Below are 22,536 nucleotides of genomic sequence, written 5' to 3'. Positions count from 1 at the left end.
AAATAACTGCATATTACTCACACAGCCTCAGTCACTTACTCACTGCGTCCACTGTGTGTATGCCTCTGACATAAACTGAACATCTAGCTAGCTAGCTCATCATGTCTAAACTTCATGCTCGAAAAAAAGATCGAAAGGAATCAAACATTGAATTCAAAGGCTGGTTGAGGCCGTGTATTGGAGACGATACACGGACATACTGCATGTACTGTAAGGCTGATTTCTACGCCAAACTTTGCGATGTAAGAAAACACATGGCAACTAAAAAACATACTGAAAAGGCAAAGCCTTATAACAGTTCCTCCCAAAGCAAGCTGCCATTAATGATTTAAAAAACTCCACAAAAAAGGCTGAAGCCACCATGGTATTAGCTATGGCTGAACACTGCTCCATGCTGGCATGTGACCACATTGGGGAAGCATGTAAAGCTGCGTTCTCAGACTCCACTGCTGCTACTCATTTTAAAATGCACAGGACAAAGTGCACGGAGATGATTAAAGGTGTTTTAGCGCCATACTTTTTGAAAAAGTTGGTCACAGATGTCGGTGACCAGCGTTTCAGCCTCCTCCTCGATGAGTCCACAGATGTTAGTGTCTCTAAGTACCTAGTGTTGTGATAAGGTACTTTAGTGACACCAAACAGACAATTGTCTCAACTTTTCTTGGGCTTGTTGAGTTGGAGGGAGGAGATGCCAGATCTATAGCCCGAGCTGTTGTTGCTTTCCTAGAGAAGCGCTGTCTTCAAAAAGAGAAACTCCTGGGGATAGGGACTGACAATGCCTCTGTTATGACAGGGATTTATAATGGGGTCCATAAAGTGCTGAAGGAGGAGTATGGCCTCAAAGAGAGCTGAGCCAGAAGGCAAAGCTCTCTGTCTACCGGGCCATCTTCGTTCATACCCTCACCTATGGTCATGAAAGATGGGTCATGACCGAAAGAACGAGATCACGGATACAAGCGGCCGAAATGGGATTTCTCCGCAGGGCTCCCTAGGGAGGTGTTCCAGGCACGTCCAGCTGGGAAGAGACCGAGGGGTAGACCTAGGACCAGGTGGAGGGATTATATCTCTTCGCTGGCCTGGGAGCGCCTTGGAATCCCCCAGTCAGAGCTGGTTGATGTGGCCAGGGAAAGAGAAGTTTGGGGCTCTCTGCTAGAGATGTTACCTCCTCGACCCTGACAGAAAAGCGGGAGAAGATGGATGGATGGATGGATGGATGGATGGATGGATGGATGGATGGATGGATGGATGGATGGATGGATGGATGGATGGATGGATGAAAATGTTAAATCCACATGCTGTGCATGATGTTATTTTATACTAAGCTAACATGATCTCTATATGTTCTTGTCAATACTGTGTTAGTTTTCACTGTGAATTTGGAGAGAAGTCTTCAATAAACCAGTAGCAAGAAAACCACTTGTGTCTGACTTGTGCTTCAACGGAGTTACATACAGTAATACCTTAGTCTTATGTGTTAACCAATACAAAAATACATTTGCAAAGGGCACTGTTGTTCATTCTTTATCACAAATTATTCCCTTTGACCTTTTCAATGAGAAAAGAAATCGTTTCAAATGTGTAGAGAAATGTACTGTTGGCTTCCAGAAAAAACTATAGTGATAGTGTTGAGTGTTCAGTATATCTTATACAAAGAAAAGATTCATAAAGTGAGGAAGGATTTACTTTAAAAAAATTAAGAATCTTAATATCAGACTAAAAATAGAAGGGTGTGATATTTAAAAAATCTGTAACATCACCTTTAAAAATTGCTTTAAATTACCTTTATTTAGACATGTTTCCGATTTATTAAACACATTCATATAATAAAAATACATTCCAACTTTTCTTTTTAATACAAAAATATAGTGCAGTCCACAAGGATTACGTTTCATCTGACCCTTAACATCCCTGTTAGGACAAAAGTTGATAACTTTTTATTTAGAATGTGTGTGTCGGTACCAAGTCAAGTAAGGGATAATGTGCAGCGAGGCAGTCATTATGGGGAAAAGAACACCCGACAGACTGATCAGGGAGCCCGCATATTACACAGCCAGATACTAAACAAACTGCCAGATACTAAACAAACTAACGACTCTGTTTCGAATTATAATTATTTTATTGACACAAAAATTATCGTTTTTCTTCCGCAAAGAAAAAAAACTCTGTTCCACGGCGCACTAACGGCTGGAACTGTGACAACAACAACTTTATGGCAGCACTGATCAAAGTTTTCTGTAACTGTTCAAGTCTGTTCACAGTTTCTAATCCACTAACAAGTCCTTAAACACTGCAGAGCCCAGACCGTGTTCCTGTTAGTGTTTACTTCCTGTCTGTTCTTTTTCTGGGGATTTATCTGACATCCACTGCTCCGTCTTTTAACCTCTGTTCCTTTTCCTTTCTTGATCCTCCTTAACGGTCAATATAGTCCTTGACAGCGGTCTGTACTACTGGATTAACAACGTGTCACAGGTTCTGAATTGACCAGTCAGAATCAATTATTCAATTAAATCGTGTAATTCTGTTCTCTGACGAAGTAATGTGCAGCATTGTGACACTTTCTTTTTATATTTGTTTATGCCCTGCAGAGAGAAAATGTGCTCACTAAAAACAATACGTTAACAACTGTTAAAAATGTTTAATTGCAATCTTAGTAGCACTGAATTAGAATTGATTTAAATCAGCGTTGTTTGAATCTGTGTCTGCATATCCCCTAAACCCCCACATATTTAACACCACAGCAGCTCCTAAAAAAAAGGCCAAAAGTGCGATATTGACCATGGGCATGACATTGATTTTTTATACAAAAAAACACTACTGCATTAAGTGCCCCCCCTGCCAACAATACATACATACGCTCACAATACTTTTTTGACAACTAGTGCAGTAACTCTGCTACACTGCTGCGAAGTGGGAGCAACAATAGCTTTACTGTTCTCCATTCAATTATTAAATAGTGAAGATTTTTAAAACACACAGTTTGGCTCTGAAGTAAGAGTTTAGGGCTGGACGTTGACGATGCAGCTGGCCTTGATGTCCCTGAAGGTGGAGCAGTCAAAGTCGACCACCAAAGTCTTCTTACCGGACTTGTAGGGAACGAAGGAAAAGTAGACATGAAGACGGTTGTATGGTTTCAAGTCTTGAAGCCTGCAGGGATCACAAATAGCAATAGGTTAACTCAGAATGGCTTTAGTTTGTCAGTAAAACTCATGCTTCTCCTGGTGTTATCGAGGTTTTGGATGACACATTTTTTTGCCTGATGCAACTTTTGAGCGCCAATAAAAATGTACCGCTAGAGTAATTAAAATGGTCAAACACCAAAATGTGCTATCAAATGTCTCATCAAATGTATGATCTTGTTGCTATTTCTTTTTTAATCAAATGAGTTAGGATCTAAATAAAAAAGTTTAATACTTTTTGTGCAGCTGCTTGTGTTTATACATTTAAAAAATACACACAAATTAAATGACTAATCACTGATGGTGTGTGTGTGTGTGTGTGTGTGTGTGTGTGGGTGTGTGTGTGTGTGTGTGTGTGTGTGTGTGTGTGTTGCAGCTCCTTCAGGTGCAGGCAATCACCAACCAGGGCCAGTACTTTGTTGTCTGTGTGGGACGTGCAACTTGTTTTGACTAGTGTTTCGGTTTGCTGTTGTCGTTTTATTTTATAAGAAAGATGTTTTGGTTTGTGGTGAATTTGCTTTGTAAATTGGCCGGTGAGCCCTCTTAATTGTTAACTAATTAAACTATATCTTCCAATTTTTCTGTTTCCTCTCCAACTGAAAATGGTACTCAGTACTGTGTATTGCTCCCATGTCCTTGTATGCATGCCTGGCACCTAATGAGACGACAGATGGTGTCCTGGGGTATCTCCTCCCAGATCTGGACCAGGGCATCACTGAGCTCCTGGACAGACTGAGGTGCAATATGGCGGCGTCGGATGGACAGAAACATAATGTCCCAGAGGTGTTGTATTGGATTTAGGTCAGGCGAGCGTGGGGGACAGTCAATGGTATCAATTCCTTCCTCCTCCAGGAACTGCCTGAATACTCTGTCAACATAATGCCAGGCATTTTCATGCACCAGGAAGAACCCTGGACCCACTGCACCATTGTAGGGTCTGACAATGGGTCCAAAGATGTCCTCTCAATACCTATTGGCAGTCAGGGTGCCGTTGTCTAGCCTGTAGAGGTCTGTGAGTCGTTCCATGGATATAACTCCCCAGACCATCATTGAACGACCACCAAACCAGTCCTGCTGAATGATGTTACAGGCAGTATGACATTCTCCACGGCTTCTCCAGACCCTTTCATGTCTGTCACATGTGCTCAGGGGAAACCTGCTCTCATCTGTGAAGAGCACAGGGCGCCGGTTGCTGACCTGCCAATTCTGGTGTTCTATGACAAATGACAATCGAGCTCCACGGTGACGGGCAGTGAGCACAGGGACCACTAGAGGATGTTGGGCCCTCAGGCCAGCCTCATGAATTCGGTTTCTGATTGTTTTGTCAGAGACATTCCCACCAGTGGCCTGCTGGAGGTCATTATGTAGGGTTCTGGCAGTGCTCCTCCTGTTCCTCCTTGCACCAAGGAGCAGATACCGGTCCTGCTGATAGGTTAAGTACCTTTACGGCCATGTCCAGCTCTCCTAGAGTATCTGCCTGTCTCCTGGAATCTCCTCCATGCTCTTGAGACTATGCTGGGAGACACAGCAAACCTTCTGGCACGTATCCAGGTATCACCCCATGCTATCAGTAGTGACCCCCCCTTAGCCAAATGCAACACTAGTGATAAGCAGTCAGAAAAGATGAGGAAGGGAGAAAACGTCAGTGGCTTCCACCTGGAGAACCATTCCTGTCATCTCATTGTTGCCCCTCTAGTGCACCTGTTGTTAATTTCATTAACACCAAAGCAGCTGAAACTGATTAACAACCCCCTCTGCTTCTTCACTGACCAGATCAATATCCCAGAAGTTTCATTGACTTGATGCTATACTCTGATTAAAAAGTGTTCCATTCTTTTTTTTGAGCAGTGTACATACAGTAATTGTGCTCTTGTGTCTTGCAAATATGTTTATTTTTTTGATGTTTTATAGACTACACATCATCAACATTAACTAACAATGATACTGATCAATAGTAAATCATAAATCATTATTTTCTTTGCACCTTTACTGTAGCTAGCCTAGCCTCAATCATTTTATTATAAAACCAATATGATTTACACACACACACACACACACACACACACACACACACACACACACACACACACACACACACACACACACACACACACACACACACACACACACACACACACACACACACACACACACACACTCACTTGATTTCCGCCTCATTCTTCATCAGTCCAGTTCCAGAGAAGCTCAGAGTGCAGTTGGTGAGCATCTCGGTGGTCACGGGGTTCATGAAGATCACCTCTCCTTTCACAGATTGGTTGACTTTTGCAGCAGTGGTAACCTTGAACGCACATTTCACATTTATTTAAGCAAAACTTTAATAGATGACCACCGATCAAGCATCAAGACGAAAGAGAAGGTAACATCCAAAATAAAAAGGTGTGTGTTTATATTAAGGAGTTTACTCAAAAGTGATCTGTTTCATTTCAAACATCAGCTTTTTGAAAACCAACATGGCTCAGTTCAAAATTATTCACTTTATTTTTCTATGTTTTTATTTGCCCTAGTTTTTTGTTTGTTTATTTGTTTTCTGTCTGTCCTCACAAAATGGAAAGGGTACCTAGGAAGGCGCTATATAAATTCAAATTATTATTATTATTATTATATATATCTTATATAATGACTGAAAAGAAAAAAAAACAATCACCATTAACATTTATATATAATAATAGTATTGTCTCCCAAACTCTAACCATTTATAATTATACTATGGGCAGAGTAGAGGTAGACCAGAGCATGATATTTAGGCCCTTCGCAGTATGTCTCCATCTTCCTCCTCCTTTTTCTGTCCATTATCATCCATTAAAGGCAAATGAGCCATTCAAAAACAGCCATACTATAGGCTTTATAGTATAGTATATAGTATAGTGGGCAACTTTGAACTCGTTAAAACTTGTGTTCTTTTATCAATAGCAAATTAGAAGACGGTCAAAAGTGGGTTTTTTTCTAATTGTATTTTCTGTGTATATGAGATTTCTTGAGCACTCTACTCCTTTTATGTTTGAACCAAAGCAAATTTCCTTTATGAAAAACCTTCTTGGTCATAAATTGAATTCTGATATGATTATATTTTGTCAATCAGGGCTCTGGAGTCGAATTTACACTGAAAGAACTGAAATGTTGACTCTAATCAAATGTATTATGTCAACAAATTGCTCATACCTGTGTTAGCTGAGTTGAAACTAATAATATTAAGTTGAACACAATATGTTTGAGCTACACTTGATATTATTATTGCTTTCAACTAATCTAATACAGTTATGTGAAATCTGTTGACTTTTAAATTTAAATAAAGTCAACATTTCAGTTTTTTTTTTTTGTGCATATGGGCTGCCAGCTCTTATCACTGAGCTATCCAGTGGCCAAACATATTTATTTTTGTACTGACCTTGACAGAGATGGGGGGGTCGATCAGCACAATGTCGTCCACAGCCAGGTACGTATTGTAGGGCGTCTTTTTGTCCTTCACCAAGGCTGAAACCTTCATGCTGTCACAGTCCACCATGGGCTTATGGTAGGCCGAGAATGGGACCGTGATCGGGATAGACAAATCTCCAATACACAGAAAATAGAGAGTTAATACAGGTTTACGGCAAGTTCTTCAAAAAGATACACATTTCCCCACCCTCTCCTCATGGTAAGTTTGGGGTACAAGAAAAATGAGATTTTTTTCTCGTGAATGTATCATTGTACAATGTCAGAGTAATATTATATACTATTCTATACAAAATAATACAGTTAAAGGAGACACTTTGCATTTTTGGTATTTTTCTAAATATTGATGCTTACACATACTTTAACTGAAGTTTCTTAAGTTTACCAACATTTTTGATTCCAGGACATTTAGTTGTAAGTGTTTATGCAGTGTGGTATTTAAAATTGTACTCCAGGGAAACATCTGAATACTTGTTCAACCACTGTTAATGTGGAAAAAAATTTGTAAATGTAACATTTTTAGCAGGGAATATCAGAGCAGTTTTCTCATAAATGTACACCTTAAATAACAGAATGAAGTTTTTTCCCTCAAATGTAACCCCCATCCCCAAACTCAGTAATTATAAGTTAGGTTACTTTATTTGTGTCTGTCTTTAGATTTTACGACACTGTTAGACATCCGCCTCCAAAAGCATACAGCAATATCAAAGAAGCAGAGGATTCACCTCTCCCGGGCTGCAGTCTCTTGTCCTTCACCTCGGTCTGGATGGTCATGGCTGGGAAGCCGTTGTACCTTGTGGCCTGGACGCTGATGTTGATGGAGAGAGACCTGACGGAGCTGCTCTCACTCCGCAGCACCAGCTTCAGCCTCACATCCTTACCGTTTCTCGGTGGGCTCACCTGTAGCACACACACAAGTCAACTGAATACACTTTTTGAAACATTTTTGTCGTGAAGAAGTTGACGTCGAAAAAGTAGTTACATATTCAAACTTAGGCTGTTGAATGTTAACCACCTAAATACTTATGTTGTGGTAAAGATATTTCTTATTTCAATGTGTTTCTGATCCTGATTTCTGTTAAAGTTGAGTCCCATCACTTTTGTTTATCTCTAATACCAATCCTGTGTTAATGATATATCATTTTGATTTGTAAATCACTAAGACATATTTGGTGTTAATTATTAAATCAGCTACAAGCAATTTATGCTACATTTTGGGGGCCCCGTGTGAGGCCCGAGACAAACTGGAGGTTTAATACACCAAAATATTTCAGTAAAAATAACTGCCTAACTCAGCTTTACACCCTAGGGATCCTCTAAGGGACATGGACAAAAAAGAAAGACAAACCTGTTTTCAAGAGAAAGTTTCTCGTGCTAAAGAGTTAGTTCCTTGTGAGCATGAGAAAGTATTCAGGTTGCACAGGAGGAGGTGGAGCGCAAAGGAGACTAGTTCACTTCAGACTTTAATTTGATTATTTCAAAGTTGGACTTCATTTTAAGGACATTTTGGCCTGCAGTGTGGAGCTACTTGTTGAAGCACCGGAACACACTGTTGACGTGCTCGTGGACAATTGATCAACCAATGAAATGCGTATAGCCAATTATCACAATTTACCCTTGTCTAAGGGGGCTTAACAGTGTGTACAGCAAACCCATGAGGTATTAACTTTCTCCAGTATAAATTGGCAAAGCAGGAGGGTCTGTAAACCAGTCTGCATTGATATAAGAATTCATGTCAGTGATTCCTACAGTGTATGCTGTCAACAGCTGATTTTACGGACCGCCTTTTCTATGTCTACCTTCCTTAGATCATATAGAGCAGCAGGCTGCTACATTATAACCACACACACCTCTACACGCATAATACTGCCTGATTATTACGCCAATTATTCATTATTAATTAGCATGATGTGTGTTTCTGTTCCGCTCAGCTCATCTCTTTGTGTGTGTACCCGACACTGGCACTTGTTTCCAGAAGATATCATGATAATGTCAATCTATCACATTTATGTATAAAAGACAGCAAAAACTCAATTTTGCATAAAAGGGAACCTTCAGAAATATAACCATCCAGTTTAACAGCTCTTAATGATCACTTAGCACACCTTTTCAAACTGCATGGTCACAGGTGGAGGTGGAGATATGCTGATCGGGTTTTCTGCATCTATACTTCCTGTGGTCTCCCTCCCAGTTTCGTTCCCCTCTTCAATCTCATCATCTTCCTCCTCATCACTCGGGGGATCCTCATCTTCCACTGCCACGTTGTCCTCACTCTCATCCTCCTCCTGGTCCTCCTCAATCACTGCATTCTTATCCGTCTCCTCATCATCAGTTTTGGAGTAATGTTTGGTTATGGCGTTATTATAGACCTCCCTCTCCTTATCTGTTCCTGTAAATTGAGTTTCAAAGTCTATTTCGAGAGATACCAACAGCACAGACAGCTGTTTACAGGGGGGGATAAAGTACTTTTACTTCAGCAAAAGCAGTTACAGCAAAGTGTAGAAATACTAGTAAAAAGCCTGCAACAAAATCCTTTAATGAACTAAAAGTACACATTTATGAGCATCAAAAGAAGGCTACATAAAGTACAAAAACTCCTTCTATTCTGCATTGGCCTATAACAGACAAAATAGATACTAAATAATTGTATCATATTTATTGATGCATTGATGTGTTTGTCACTTTAATATTGCAGTTGATAGAGGAGAAGCTGGTTTTAACTATAAATGCTGCCAGCTTGAGAATTTCCCTTATTGGATCAAAACAGTTTCAGCTTTACCTTTATTCGTACATAACACATTATTTGTTGATTATATTTTGTTTTATTAATCTGAATTGTTGAAGTAACTTTAGTTATGAAAACATTTAGTGGACCTAAAAGAACAATATCGTTTTTCTGATTTGTGGTGAAGTTGAAGTATAAGGTAGGAGGAGATGGGAATATCGGAGTGAAATACAAGTCCCTCAAAACTTGAGTAGATAATTACTCTTCATCCTTTGCTGTTTATGTTACCCAAACTCACCCTCTCTGTATTTGTAATTGTCGGTGATGTTCCATCTCTCCTTGGAGCCGATAGACTTGGTGGAGATATTGTGACCCACCCTTGCACTGTCAGAGAAAATATTCACTTTGGAGCCATCAGCTTTAACCTGACAGGACACACAAACAGTAGAAACACAGAGAAACAATTAATTTCACAAAATCAGTACCAATAAAATATATATATATTTGAAACCATTTAGCGGTGTGTGTCTGTTAAAGCATAGGATGAAAATACTGAAACGTTGACTTGTAAATGTATTGTGTCCACAGATCTCACTGTATTAGGTTGATTGAAAACCAATACCAAGTTTAAATACAACAATATTAGGTAAACTTAATGTCATTGCTTTCCACTAAGCTTATACAGTTTTGTGAAATTTGTTGACAAAATACATTTAATTAAAGTCAACATTTCAGTTTTTCCTTGTACTCAGATTTTTCATATATAATAGTTCATCATTTATTTTCTTGCTGTTTTGTATATAGCAAATTAATCCTTATTTCACCAGGGAAAAAGAGGCATTCAAAGCAATTGCCTTATTGTTTGATCGTGTTACATGCCAGGCATGTTGTACGTGTGGTGTGTTTTCCTTCCTACTCTTTTCTCTTCTCTCCCTCTCTTCAATGCAGCTAATCAGCAGCTGATCGGTACCTGCTGGTGCACCTGAGACTGATGGCTGATTAGATCCCCTCACCCTCAGCTGGCCAATCAGCAGGCAGGGCTGATCATAAAGGAAGCAACCAGGAAGCTTTCTGTCTCTCTCTGACCTGGGCCTGCTGCTGACACTAAAGCCTGCATGATCCTTTTGTTAGTGTCTGATTCCATCCTTAGAAGTGCAGAGAGTGAGGGGTTTTGTTTGAGTATTTGTTTTAAGGATAGATTTGGAGATAGGCCTTGTTTTTTTATATTCATTTCTTTAGTTTGGTACAATCTCCCTTCGTCTCCTCCTCCTCCTCACTCAAAAGCCCAAAAAAGCACATGTTAACCGTTACTCTGACTCCCTCCATTATTGGTTGGTGTATGTTATTGTCCCCTGGTCCCTTAGACCTTGGTGGGGACGTAACAATCGTCAAAACATAAGGGAAATAAACCGAACAAACTACATTTTTGCCTGGACAATGGACTTCGCTACCTGGTGCCTTGGTGGCAGTTAGATTCTGATTTAGCTTTCAGTTTGGGCAGGGGGGGGTTGAACCAGCTACAATGTGTACTCTGTGTGTTGAGACTCACTGACCAGCCAGTCAATACAGTCGGCGTTGACCTCGGCAAAGACAAATGGGACGTCATATTTAAGGTCTGTCTCTCCGCTTAGGATGGCTTTCACCGGGGCGGGACCACAGCAGTAAACACCTGCAGGAGGGTTAAAATGTAAAAATGATTAAATAAAGAAACAGTTTTAGAGTGTTTGAGTATATTTATGTCACTTAAAACTACTAATTGGAAGTCCACCTAAACCTCTCCCTACACTGAAAGGTTAGTTGAAAGCAATAATATTAAGTTGAACCTAATGTGTTTTATTTGCACTTAATATTATTGCTTTCAACTAATCTTATACAGGTATGTGAAATCTATTGCATCCATCCATCTTCTCCCGCTTTTCCGTCAGGGTCGCGGAGGTAACAGCTCCAGCAGAGAGCCCCAAACTTCTCTTTCCCTGGCCACATCAACCAGCTCTGACTGGGGGATTCCAAGGTGCTCCCAGGCCAGCGAAGAGATATAATCCCTCCACCTGGTCCTAGGTCTACCCCTCGGTCTCTTCCCAGCTGGACGTGCCTGGAACACCTCCCTAGGGAGGCGTCCATGTGGCATCCTCACTAGGTGCCCGAACCACCTCAACTGGCTCCTTTCAACGCAAAGGAGCAGCGGTTCTACTCCGAGTCCCTCCCGGATGACTGAACTTCTCACCTTATCCCTAAGGGAGATGCCAGCCACCCTGCGGAGAAATCCCATTTCGGCCGCTTGTATCCGCAATCTCGTTCTTTCTGTCATGACCCATCCTTCATGACCATAGGTGAGGGTAGGAACGAAGATGGCCCGGTAGACAGAGAGCTTTGCCTTCTGGCTCAGCTCTCTTTTCGTCACAACGGTGCGGTAAAGCGACTGCAGTACCGCTTCCGCTGCTCCGATTCTCCGGCCCATCTCATGCTCCATTGTTCCCTCACTCGAGAACAAGACCCCGAGATATTTGAACTCCTTCACTTGGGGTAAGGCCTCATTCCCTACCTGGAGTGGACAGTCCATCGGTTTCCTGCAGAGAACCATGGCATCCCAGCCGCTTCAGACTCGGCTGCGAACCGATCCAGTGAGTGCTGAAGGTCACAGACTGATGAAGCCATTAGGACCACATCATCTGCAAAAAGCAGTGGTGCAATCCTTTGCCCACCGAACTGCAGACCCCCTCCCCCACGACTACGCCTCGAAATCCTGTCCATGAATATCACAAACAGGATTGATGACAAAGCGCAGCCCTGGCGGAGGCCAACCCTCACCGGAAATCGGTCCGATGTACTACCGAGGACCCGGACACAGCTCTCGCTTTGGGAGTACAGAGATTGGATGGCCCTGAGTAGCGACCCCCTCTCCCCATACTCCCGCAGCACCTCCCACAGTATCTCCCTGGGAACCCGGTCTTATGCCTTCTCCAAATCCACAAAGTACATGTAGACCGGATGAGCGTACTCCCAGGCCCCCTGCAGGATCCTTGCGAGAGTGAAAAGCTGGTCCATCGTTCCACGACCAGGACGAAAACCGCACTGTTCCTCTTCAATCTGAGGTTCGACAATATTGACATAATATATTCAATTAAAGTCAACGTAAAGTCAACGTTCCAGTTTTTTCAGTGTAACCTAAATCGGTAAAAGGTCATAACTGTAATGAGGTTAATTGGATTTACAGGGTTAGATAGGGTTGGGGTTGGGGTTAGTGTGTGGGTCACGAAGCCTTCTTGATTTAAGGGGTGTAAGAAAGTTGGCCCATATCTCAGGAATGTAGTTATTTCTGAGAAGAAAACTAAAAAAAACGTTTTTTTAAAGTTTGGATTATTATTAATTCAATTAATTAAACATAACCTTCTCTCATGATACATAAGAATGTGCTCAAGGTGCAGCCAGATCACCCACAAACTTCTGTCAGTTTGTGTTCTTTTTGAGGGTTTATTAGTTGGTCTGTAATATTGTTTCTCCTGAATTGAATAAAATAAAATATATTTTATAATGATTGTCTTTCTACCTGTCTATTACATATTTCGACAGCAAAATATTAAAATAAAGATTAGCCATAATTACAAGGGATTTGTTGGGCATATTATTAGAATCATCAGTTTATGATTTCGGTCAAACTTTCCTCTAAAGCACAATAAATATGGAAGTTCTTCTGAGCAAAACAAGAAAATCAAAAGGATGAACATTGTGTTATTTTGTAAATAAGAAAGAAAGCAGCATGAACGGGTCAATCAGACAACGTGTCTCTGTTAAAGTTTATAAAGTGTAACATCCATACCAGCACTCTTCTCCTGTGGTGTTGGATCCAGAACTTGCCAACCGTCAAATGCTCCGTCCTCTGCAAGATCAGGGCGCCTCATCCACGCTTCCACCCACACATGGTAGTTCCTAACAGATGATTATACAATAATAATCAAAATCTGAATCTATTTATTCTCATCATACTTCGGTATAATGAAATTTAGTTTGGATCACTAACTGAAGTAATAGTTATAGACATAAATAAATAATAGCAGTCATAAGCAGAGGTAGCAGCAATGACAAGGTACTGCATGAGAAAGCACTAAGGTTAAATTAAATATCAACGTACGGATTTACACATTTTACAGACCACAGAATGTTATAATACAATACATACATACATATTATAAAAACTATATAAATATTAATATTGTCCAAATACAAAATATGTATATACATTTCTTTGCATGACTTTAAGCTGCTCTAATCAATATATCTAAAATCAACAATGGATCTCATAACTTATTTTTGGTGTAAAAAAAACAGAGAATTATCACCAATGCCATTTAGTGCCTTTCAGGTAGTTGTTTTGTTTCACTCTGGATAAGAGTTCTTCAACATGTCGTGCAGTGTGTTGATAAGTAATTGTTTTGTGTCCTCTCACCAAATGCTGTCGTGGTTCGCTTTCGGTCGGACTCCATAGTCTGCGTGGTACTCATCAATGACCAGATTGGCGTTGTTGTCATGGGCTGACTCGAAGTTGCTGACCACGCGACAGGGGATGCCAAGCAGACGCATCACTGAAACCAAAAACAAAGATTTGATTTAGCAGTAAGTTACCTTATTGCACTTGAAACATTGCCTACAACATTGGCAAAGTATTGTATCAACAGATTTCACATAACTTGATTATGTTAGTTGAAAGTAATAATCTCGAGTTTAATTCAAAAGTATTCGGTTCAACTTAATATTATTGATTTAAACTAATCTAAAACAGTTTGTTGACATAATACATTTAATAAAAGTCAGCGTTTTGTTTTTTTTTCAGTGTGTGTTTGTATTGCATTGGACATTTTGCCTAATGGTAAATCGGTACAGTTTAATATTTATTGTTTATTCTCATTGCTAAGGAGCCAATTCATAGACAAATGGCTTCAAACTCAGATTCAAACGCTCACAAATCTGCATGTAAATTTAATTCAAAGGGATAGTTCACCCCAAAATAAGTCAGAAACATAATATGTTGCCTTTGTAGGATATTAATGTTTCTTTTCTAATTTCTAAGAATGCTGATATACATTTCTTACTTGAAAAGTCTGATTTATTTTCAATAGCTTTCAGATCATTTAACCCAGTGACTCCAATTGATGCAGCATTGTATTGCTACACTGAACGGGTAGGACACACTTTTATTAGCTTTGAAATATTGAGAATAAATATTAAAAGTAATACTCAGACCCTTAGCTTACGTAGTTCATCCACAACTGGCCATAACGCATTACAAATACTTCTAATTTTGGCACTGTTGTTTTTTTATGCCTTAGCTTGTAGTTTTCAAATGTAGTATTCCTTATTTTACTTTGTCAAAAGATATACAGTGAGTACTTCCTCTATTCCATTCAAACTACCTTGCAAGACATTATATTTGGATTTAGATGTGTTGTCCCCAGGGGGAAATTCATTACCTTCTTTATCTTATGAGCATTTCAATAATTTAAATGTAATATTTCAATTGTTACCTGAGCACATCACACCAGCAAACACCCAGCACTGCCCGTATTTGACGGGGTATGCACCGATGTTGAACCAGCGACGCAGGATGGGGTAACTTCCACTCCAATGAGAGGGGAGATGCCCCCCGATATATGGCGGGCCCCAGCGCCCCATCAGGACCCCACGATCATCTTGGCAGTTTATCTAAAACAAATAAGGACAAGCTTTATAAATGCGACATTTTATCTCCTCAAAATTGCAACTTCAGATTTGACTCCGAAGGCTGTGTCCCTGATTAGACATTTGCCAATTATTTTTTTAATATGATGTAAGCATGCTAACACTATCAATCCCGTCATTTTTACTTTCTGCATTAAAGTGGAATAACTCTGATTTGCATCATTTTATGGATTTTGGATCCCAACAGTATAAAATGTCCCCCAACAAATGCTATAGCTGCTATAAAAAGGTTTGTGAAGCTGTGTGTAAGAAATACAAAACACATTTCTTACCATAGCGGAGACCACGCGGCTGACGTAGATGGGGTTACAGCGAGCGGAAACATCGTCAGCGGGGTCTTTCTCGTGTTTGAGGTTAAGGTCCAACATCGTCAAACAAATGTCCACCATTTGTTCCTCAAACTGGAAAAGGAGAGAGGATTTTGAATTGAAATATAGATTGGAATTACTTAAAATGTAAACAACACATCATTTGCAGTTTGCTTTAACATTCAAATTTAAAGTTCAACCACTAAAATATGACATTTAAAATGTAAAGCTTACATCAGTGATACTAAAAAAAGAACATTGGGTATCTGAATTCTAAAAAGTATATAAAGAAGTGGTGTGTGTGTGTGTGTGTGTGTGTGTGTGTGTGTGTGTGTGTGTGTGTGAGTGTGTGTGTGTGTGTGTGTACCTGTCCAAAGTCCCAGTCCATAGAGGAAATGTAGTTATTACTGCCTTTGAAGATGACTCCTTGTTCATTCAGCACATACTCATTTATCTCCTTCTCATCTTTCAGATACACCCAGTCATCTACAGACAGACAGACAGACAGACAGACAGACAGACAGACAGACAGACAGACAGACAGACAGACAGACAGACAGACAGACAGACAGACAGACCGACACACACACACACACACACACACACACACACACACACACACACACACACACACACACACACACACACACACACACACACACACACACAATTTATTTATTTAATCGTAAGGGAGGTATTCAAATTATATGATCAAATGTCCTGTATTCAAAATCTTACGTTAGCAATCTTACTTTATGGCTTAAAGGGACAAATGTAACTGTAAAAAGCCTTTTTTTCCATTTTAATATCTTGAGTCCTTCTGATATCCTTTTACTTGAGTATAATCATACGTATTGGGATTCATGTGGATTAATACGTGTGGACCGGAGGGTGAGGGTGACGAGCATAAGTTTCACTTTCCTTTTTTTTCAAAGCATAAAACAGCATCATCAGAGAGCACGTTGCAACGTCTGTAGATGAGCTTTATAGCAAACTGTAGTTCAGCAGACGCACATTAATAACGTCCGCTGGCGCATCATAAATACGTGGGATAGTGTAAGTGCAGTCGGATTCTCAAAGTACCGCAGTCTCTTTTCCTAAGTCCTTTCCGAATTCTCCTATCCACTATTCCTTAACTTCGTGACGTTTCACACAAAGGTCAAGGAATAGTGGATAGGAATAGACGATGGGAGCGGATTTTTGGACAATTCGACCGTACCCAGAAAGTAAACCCTAACAGGAACAGCATAAGAAGACAGACAGGATGCAAACACTAACAGGAACACAGTATGGGCTCTGGCAGTGTTTAAAGACTGGTTCATGGAACAGATAATGTGAACAGACTTGGACAGTTACAGTAAACCTCGATCGATGCGGAGGCAAAAGCTACCATCATTTTTAAATGAATTAAATCCTTTTCAGTTAATATTGGGAGTCAAGTTGTTCGTTGATTCAGTATGTAGCAGTGTAATACGCGGGATAATGTGCAGCGGTGAGGTCATTATTGAAAAATGATCACGCCTCGCTGCACATTATCCCATATGACAATTAAATGTAGGCCTACTTGGTTACTCTTAAACACTGGTATATTTAAAGCTTTTAAATTATCTTCCCATACACCAGACAGAAGAAGCATTTACCGGGACACCAAGGGTTGTAGAGCACCACCAGCTTCCCCAGTAACATCTCCTCCCCCCCGAGTTTCACAGTCAGGTTCCACCTCCCCACTGGGGTGACAGCTGGGGGGGTGACCATAAGGATCACTGTCAGTGGAGAGGAATACTTGTGCAGATCTGCCTTCCAAACAGCTATCGCTGATGGGGAGCGAGTCGACACATCTGGGACCCCGAAGAGTGAGAGCGTACCCTGTTTCTCCGTCGGAATTTCTCCTGCAGAGAAGAGCCACTGAAGTTAATGGAATGTTACACACATCCTGCCATTCACAAAAACCCATCAAAACACGCAGACATCTCGGAATGGCGTACTATGACATGTATCTGTCTTTGGCAATCTATTTTTAAGGAAATCACAAGAAAATGCGATGACCATGATTCGGCATTCTTTAACCTAGACTAAAGACTACAAATTAAAAAGGGTCTGGACTTCACAGTTGTTGTTTTTTTAATCTAAAATCTAAGCGTTTCAGATTTTATAATAGGACTTGCACTGTTTGTTAATAAGTAGAGGGAGCATTATCACAGCTAAAGTGCAGAGGAGAATCCAAAAATTCTGAAACGAATGCATCCAGAAAGTCATTACACTTTGTGTGACCTGCTGCCAATCTTTGACACCACACTAAATCTCACTAAGGAGGAGTTACAGTTTTTTTTAACCAGGCCTCACTGCACTATCTATTGGACTTAGTCTGCCCAGGGAGCAATCAGTGTCACCACAAAGCGTAGATCTTGCCAGACAGACACAGATAATTGACATAAAGTCATTAGAGCAGACACACCCATAGACACAGTCACGGTCACACCCAAAAACACACAGTTAGGCCAAAATGCCTTTTCTTATCACACCCTTTATTATGGAATAACCTCACATATCATACAGGGTATATTTGTCTTTTACTGTGGCGCTGATCTGGTATATCAGATATATCAATTCTGCCGAGAACATGACGTCCGTGGACAAGATGGCGCTGCAGGCGTAAACAACAACGCGACATCCGAGCTCTGTCAAAACAAAGCTGTCTCTGCTGTCTGACAGTCTATTTGACTAGATTTTCATATTTTGGGAGTTATTATACAGCTTTTGACGAACATATATATTGTTTTCTTGCATCAGTTGAACATTCTACGGGGAAAATTGACACTTTGGTATGAGGGCACATGCGAAAGTAAGAGGGCACAGCGCCCCCTGTCACAGCGCCTCTATATATGGATATCAGACACCCTCATTTTGTCTCACTCCACCCAACCCCACACCCCTTCTAAATACTGGACCCACAGAATTACTTTATCTTTAACGGAAGCTCAGGAGGAGGCTTGGTTTTTCAAAATAAAATCCCTACAATAACTGAATACTTGAAGGAAGCTCAGGTAGTGGTAGATTATTCAAAATATCAATAAAAGCCCCAGAAATCAAGAGTAAAACTACTGCTATCAATAACTACTAATCACTGGATTGTTTTGTTTAATTTATTGTTGTAACAATACTCTACAGTTGGTGAGTTAGACTTAATTCAACTGAGGGCCACATCAATGGTTCCTTATAGTAGTCATAAACAAATAATTTTAGTCATACTACAAATTCATAAAACACTTAAAACTACCTTAATTTTTTGAGTTTTGTATTTATTTTTTGTGCTACTTTCCATCCTTTTATTAAAGGGCCACAGGTATAGTTTGTTGATATGTTTCTATTGAATATGAAGAATAACAAAAAATGTAGGCATCCTTTTGTGAAAGTACAGATCTTCACCATTTGTGAAGTCGACATTTCTCAAATTTGTTTTGCTATTCACAAGATACTTCAGGTAAAAATAATATTCCTGAACAGATCATTAATTAAATTGACAGATCAGTTCTAGTAAAACACATGCTTAAAAGATACTTGCACAGACTTGCAAAAACAAATACTTTAAAGTACGCCCGACCTGTCTTTGCAGTGATGTGCAGCTGGTGCAGTTTAGGGTTGAATGGTTGTGCCACATTCAGGGTCAGTTTGAAGGGCTGACCTCGCCTCACGATCAGCTGATCCACAGAGATCTCATTGGTGTGGTGGAGGAAGCTGTTGGACATAGGGTTGAGGTCCACTCCCCTAAAAACTGAGAGGAAAAATAAAAGAAACATGAACAATCAGATTACTAAAAGAGATAGTGAGCCACAATGTTCTTCTGTTAACTTTTATTTATGAAATATATTAGTAATCGCGAATAAAGATTTTTTGTGTAGGCAATTGAAAGACATGACCTGATTTATCTCTTGAGAACTCAGACACAGGTTAAGTCAGGTTTTGGTCCCAACTCAAACTCTTTGGGTGCGGCGCTTTAGCAACAATTTCAGAGTTTAAGTGCAATACTTTACAAGGCACCGGACACCTCCAATCCCCCCTCCCCATTGCTCCCCGGGCGCTGCACAATAGCTGCCCACTGCTCCTAGTACTAGGATGGGTTAAATGCAGGGGACCAATTTCACTGTGTGTGCTCTGCTGTGTGCATGTATGTGACTAATAAAGAGGGTTTCATCCTCCGATTCTATACCAAGCAGACATTAACTTTCCTCATTTTAAACTGAACATTGAGCCAACTTTTGCTCCATAGCAATTTGTGTCTAGTTTTGTGTTTCTTTAAAAAAAAAGTTGTATCTCTTTCATTTGACTGTGTGTGGTAGTGTTTCCTGGGTTTGTTTTTTGGGGACTTCTATTCATTTTAAATATTACCTGTTCTAATGCTATTCTTATTCTGATTTCCATTGCCATTTATACGCTTCGGTTATGTGCATATGACATTAAAAAAGGTCTTGTTTCTTTTTTCTTGAATGATTTAATAGGTTAAGGGGTGCAACATCTTTAAGCAGTTGAGCAATCACAACAGAACCGGCCAGCTAACCAATAAGAACACACTGGGCTCTGGTTTCAGACAGAGGGTGAAAAGAGGTGTTGCAGCACAGGCAGTATGAGACAAATAAAGAGCTTTTTGAACATTAAAGCATGGAGACCCAGTCCCAGTAGAGGCACTAAATACAAATATGAACCTGAAAATGAACAGAATAGAGCTCTTCAAGTGATCCAAAGACAACTTCCCTCTCCGATTGAAAATAAGGTAGTTGTATTCCATCCTGTCTATCTATCCTGTCTCGACTGCACCTTTACCAATAACATTTTAAAATAAGTTGTGGTACTTTAAATGAGTAGGCAAGTGTCAAGCTTATGTACATGAATGTGTATATTCATGCTTTATTCTAGTATTGAGAGTCACTTTGCATAAAACGCGCCAGCCTGTAATTTAATTGCCCACATTAGTACATAACCAGTCTCTTTTTTTTATGTTTGGAAAAAAATGATAAATGGCACCGCTGCTGGTGTGAAGTGAGGATTTGGAACCACAGTAAACCGGTTCTGCATGTGAACAGAAACTATGACAGGGCGGGGGTGGACAAGTCCTAAGAATATGTAAATATGTATGACAGAGTGTAAAAACTCATCGCTGAGGGATCATAGTGTGCAGTGAGGAAATGTTTGTGTAAGTGGGACAGGACCAAACAAGACAGGAGGAAAAAGAAAACATTTGGCCTCCGCCTTGAGGTCAATGAACAAACGTGCAAATGTGGGTCAACCCAAGCATGTAGGAGTGTCACAGTCACACAGTCCTGAGGTGTAGTTTAAACTGCAGGGTGCACATTTCCTCTATACAATTCCTGTTGAAAATGTAGTTCAACAGGGTATCTTTACTGTACCTTAATTGGGCTGGAGTCAATACCTTGGCAAGTGCAAAGACAACAATGTTTCAACTGTTTACTGAAAGAAGTTGTGAATTGTATTCCTTTATTTTTTGATTGTGTTTAGCGCTATAGACACTTTCACCCAAGATATTTTGGCTTTGAGTCTGACAGCCATTTTAAGGGTTTTTGCAGGTTTCAACAAGTTAAATAAACCACACGGGATTAAAGTAATTACACATTTGTATTTTGTGGTCATACTGGCAGAAGAATGCAGGAAAATGTCCTTACATGTAGTTTACAATACTGCAACAATACCATTTTTACAACCCTTTTGTTGCCAAAAGCATTTATTTTAGAACTTATAAAATCTCTATTTAGGAACATTTTAGACAATAATATTTTTGACTGAATTTAAGACATTCAGAAAGTCTGCATCATAGGCATATTTACAGCATTGTATAGCTGTTTTCACTAACACGCTTTACTTAAACAGGCTGTACACGTCCTGTCAGCACATACATTTAATATATGATTATCCTGGTCTACTTTAGAATTTAGAAGCTAATAAATTTGACACAGGCATTGAAAGAAAAACCTGAAAATGCCATTTGTTTTGTCCAAAAAGCATTTTTTTTCGGGGAAAGAAAGTTGTGTTTTTCTTTCATTTATTAAATCAACAGCTAGAAGTCCATATTAAGATGGTATGCATTCTTCCTCTTAATATCAGCGGACTATGCTATTTTTAGATGTTGGCTGACTGTCAAACTATGTTTTGCACCCAAACACAATACCATGAATAAAACATCCAATAAAACTGAGCAACAGTGGACTCTAATGTTCTTACCAGATTCTGGAGCTGAACGTGCCATCATTCCAAAAAGTTTCCTTCCTAGAATCGTTATTGTATGGAGGATAAAAATGTGCACTGGCAGGCAGTCAGCAGCACACAGAAAGCACACACACTCTGTATTCGGAGATTTAAATAGTTGGGAAGCCCAACCCCATTTGTAATGAACCTGCAACAAGTAGTGTAAACCCTTCCTATCAAAAATAAAGGCTCCTGTTTCCTAGCTGACTTTTTCACTATGATGCTATTCCATTATATTCCATTTATTTACTTTTTGCCACAACGACTTTCAATGAATCTGTTTACGTAGTGCCCAGGGGCGTCTCTGCATTAGGGGCCGGTGGGGCTGGGCCCCACCACTAGTGGCCGCTGTGGCGCAGTTCACGACATGATCAATAATTTGATTTCCACTAACAACAAGTAATATATATGTATTTTATTTCGGAACTAACATGATTGCGTGTGTATTACATGACATGACATAATATGACAATGGTAGCGCTGTAACTGTCTGGTATATTCCGAATCGCTTCTTGTCCGTGTTGAGTAATGGTCGCGCTTCACCTAGCAGTCTTCCTCAACGGGCAAGGGGCTGGCCCCTCAGCCCCTGTTTAACCAGGTGAGCAGTCAAAAACACAGTGCGCTTGCTCAACGCGATTTCAATGATGAGCGGTGGGGCAAAACGGTTTTGGCCCCATAGCCAATGAAAAATAATAGACGGATATATGTCACATATTACCATCCACCATTGATGCAGAATTCTGTACAGTTAGACCAATCAGAGTTATTTGTTTGATGCATTTTCATTTGAATTTTGAACGAACCAATAGTAATTTGTTAATTCACTTTGCCCGTGATAGGCAGAGACATTTTGTCAATCCAAGTTTCTGTTCTGAAGCGGCAGGTG

At 40.1% G+C, this 22,536-nt stretch overlaps 1 protein-coding gene across 1 annotated transcript; it reads right to left on the bottom strand.

Annotated features, from left to right (window-relative positions):
- Positions 1–1,766: 1,766 nt before the first annotated feature.
- LOC134883158 (protein-glutamine gamma-glutamyltransferase 5-like) lies at positions 1,767–21,761 on the bottom strand. The gene is made up of 15 exons (XM_063911369.1): positions 21,627–21,761; positions 18,997–19,167; positions 17,036–17,284; positions 15,763–15,881; positions 15,360–15,488; positions 14,874–15,051; positions 13,799–13,934; positions 13,172–13,281; positions 10,908–11,023; positions 9,653–9,779; positions 8,735–9,018; positions 7,355–7,529; positions 6,583–6,746; positions 5,339–5,475; positions 1,767–3,144 (listed from the first exon to the last, which is right to left on the bottom strand). The coding sequence occupies exons 1-15, from the start codon at positions 21,652–21,654 to the stop codon at positions 2,997–2,999; spliced, it is 2,271 nt and encodes a 756-aa protein (XP_063767439.1). The 5' UTR covers positions 21,655–21,761; the 3' UTR covers positions 1,767–2,996.
- Between the last annotated feature and the right edge of the window lie 775 nt (positions 21,762–22,536).

The sequence above is a fragment of the Eleginops maclovinus genome, chromosome 20 (assembly GCF_036324505.1).
Source record: "Eleginops maclovinus isolate JMC-PN-2008 ecotype Puerto Natales chromosome 20, JC_Emac_rtc_rv5, whole genome shotgun sequence".
Taxonomy (NCBI): Eukaryota; Metazoa; Chordata; class Actinopteri; order Perciformes; family Eleginopidae; genus Eleginops; species Eleginops maclovinus.
This window is presented reverse-complemented; position numbering and strand designations above follow the sequence as displayed.

Bases quoted from the DNA above. Each gene is read 5' to 3' on its own strand.
- LOC134883158 (XM_063911369.1), bottom strand. From the start codon at position 21,654: ATGATGGCACGTTCAGCTCCAGAATCTG. The intron at 19,168-21,626 runs GTAAGAACATTA...TTTTCCTCTCAG, and splicing joins ACGTTCAGCTCCAGAATCTG to TTTTTAGGGGAGTGGACCTC. The intron at 7,530-8,734 runs GTGTGCTAAGTG...TGTGTGCTACAG, and splicing joins TGACCATGCAGTTTGAAAAG to GTGAGCCCACCGAGAAACGG.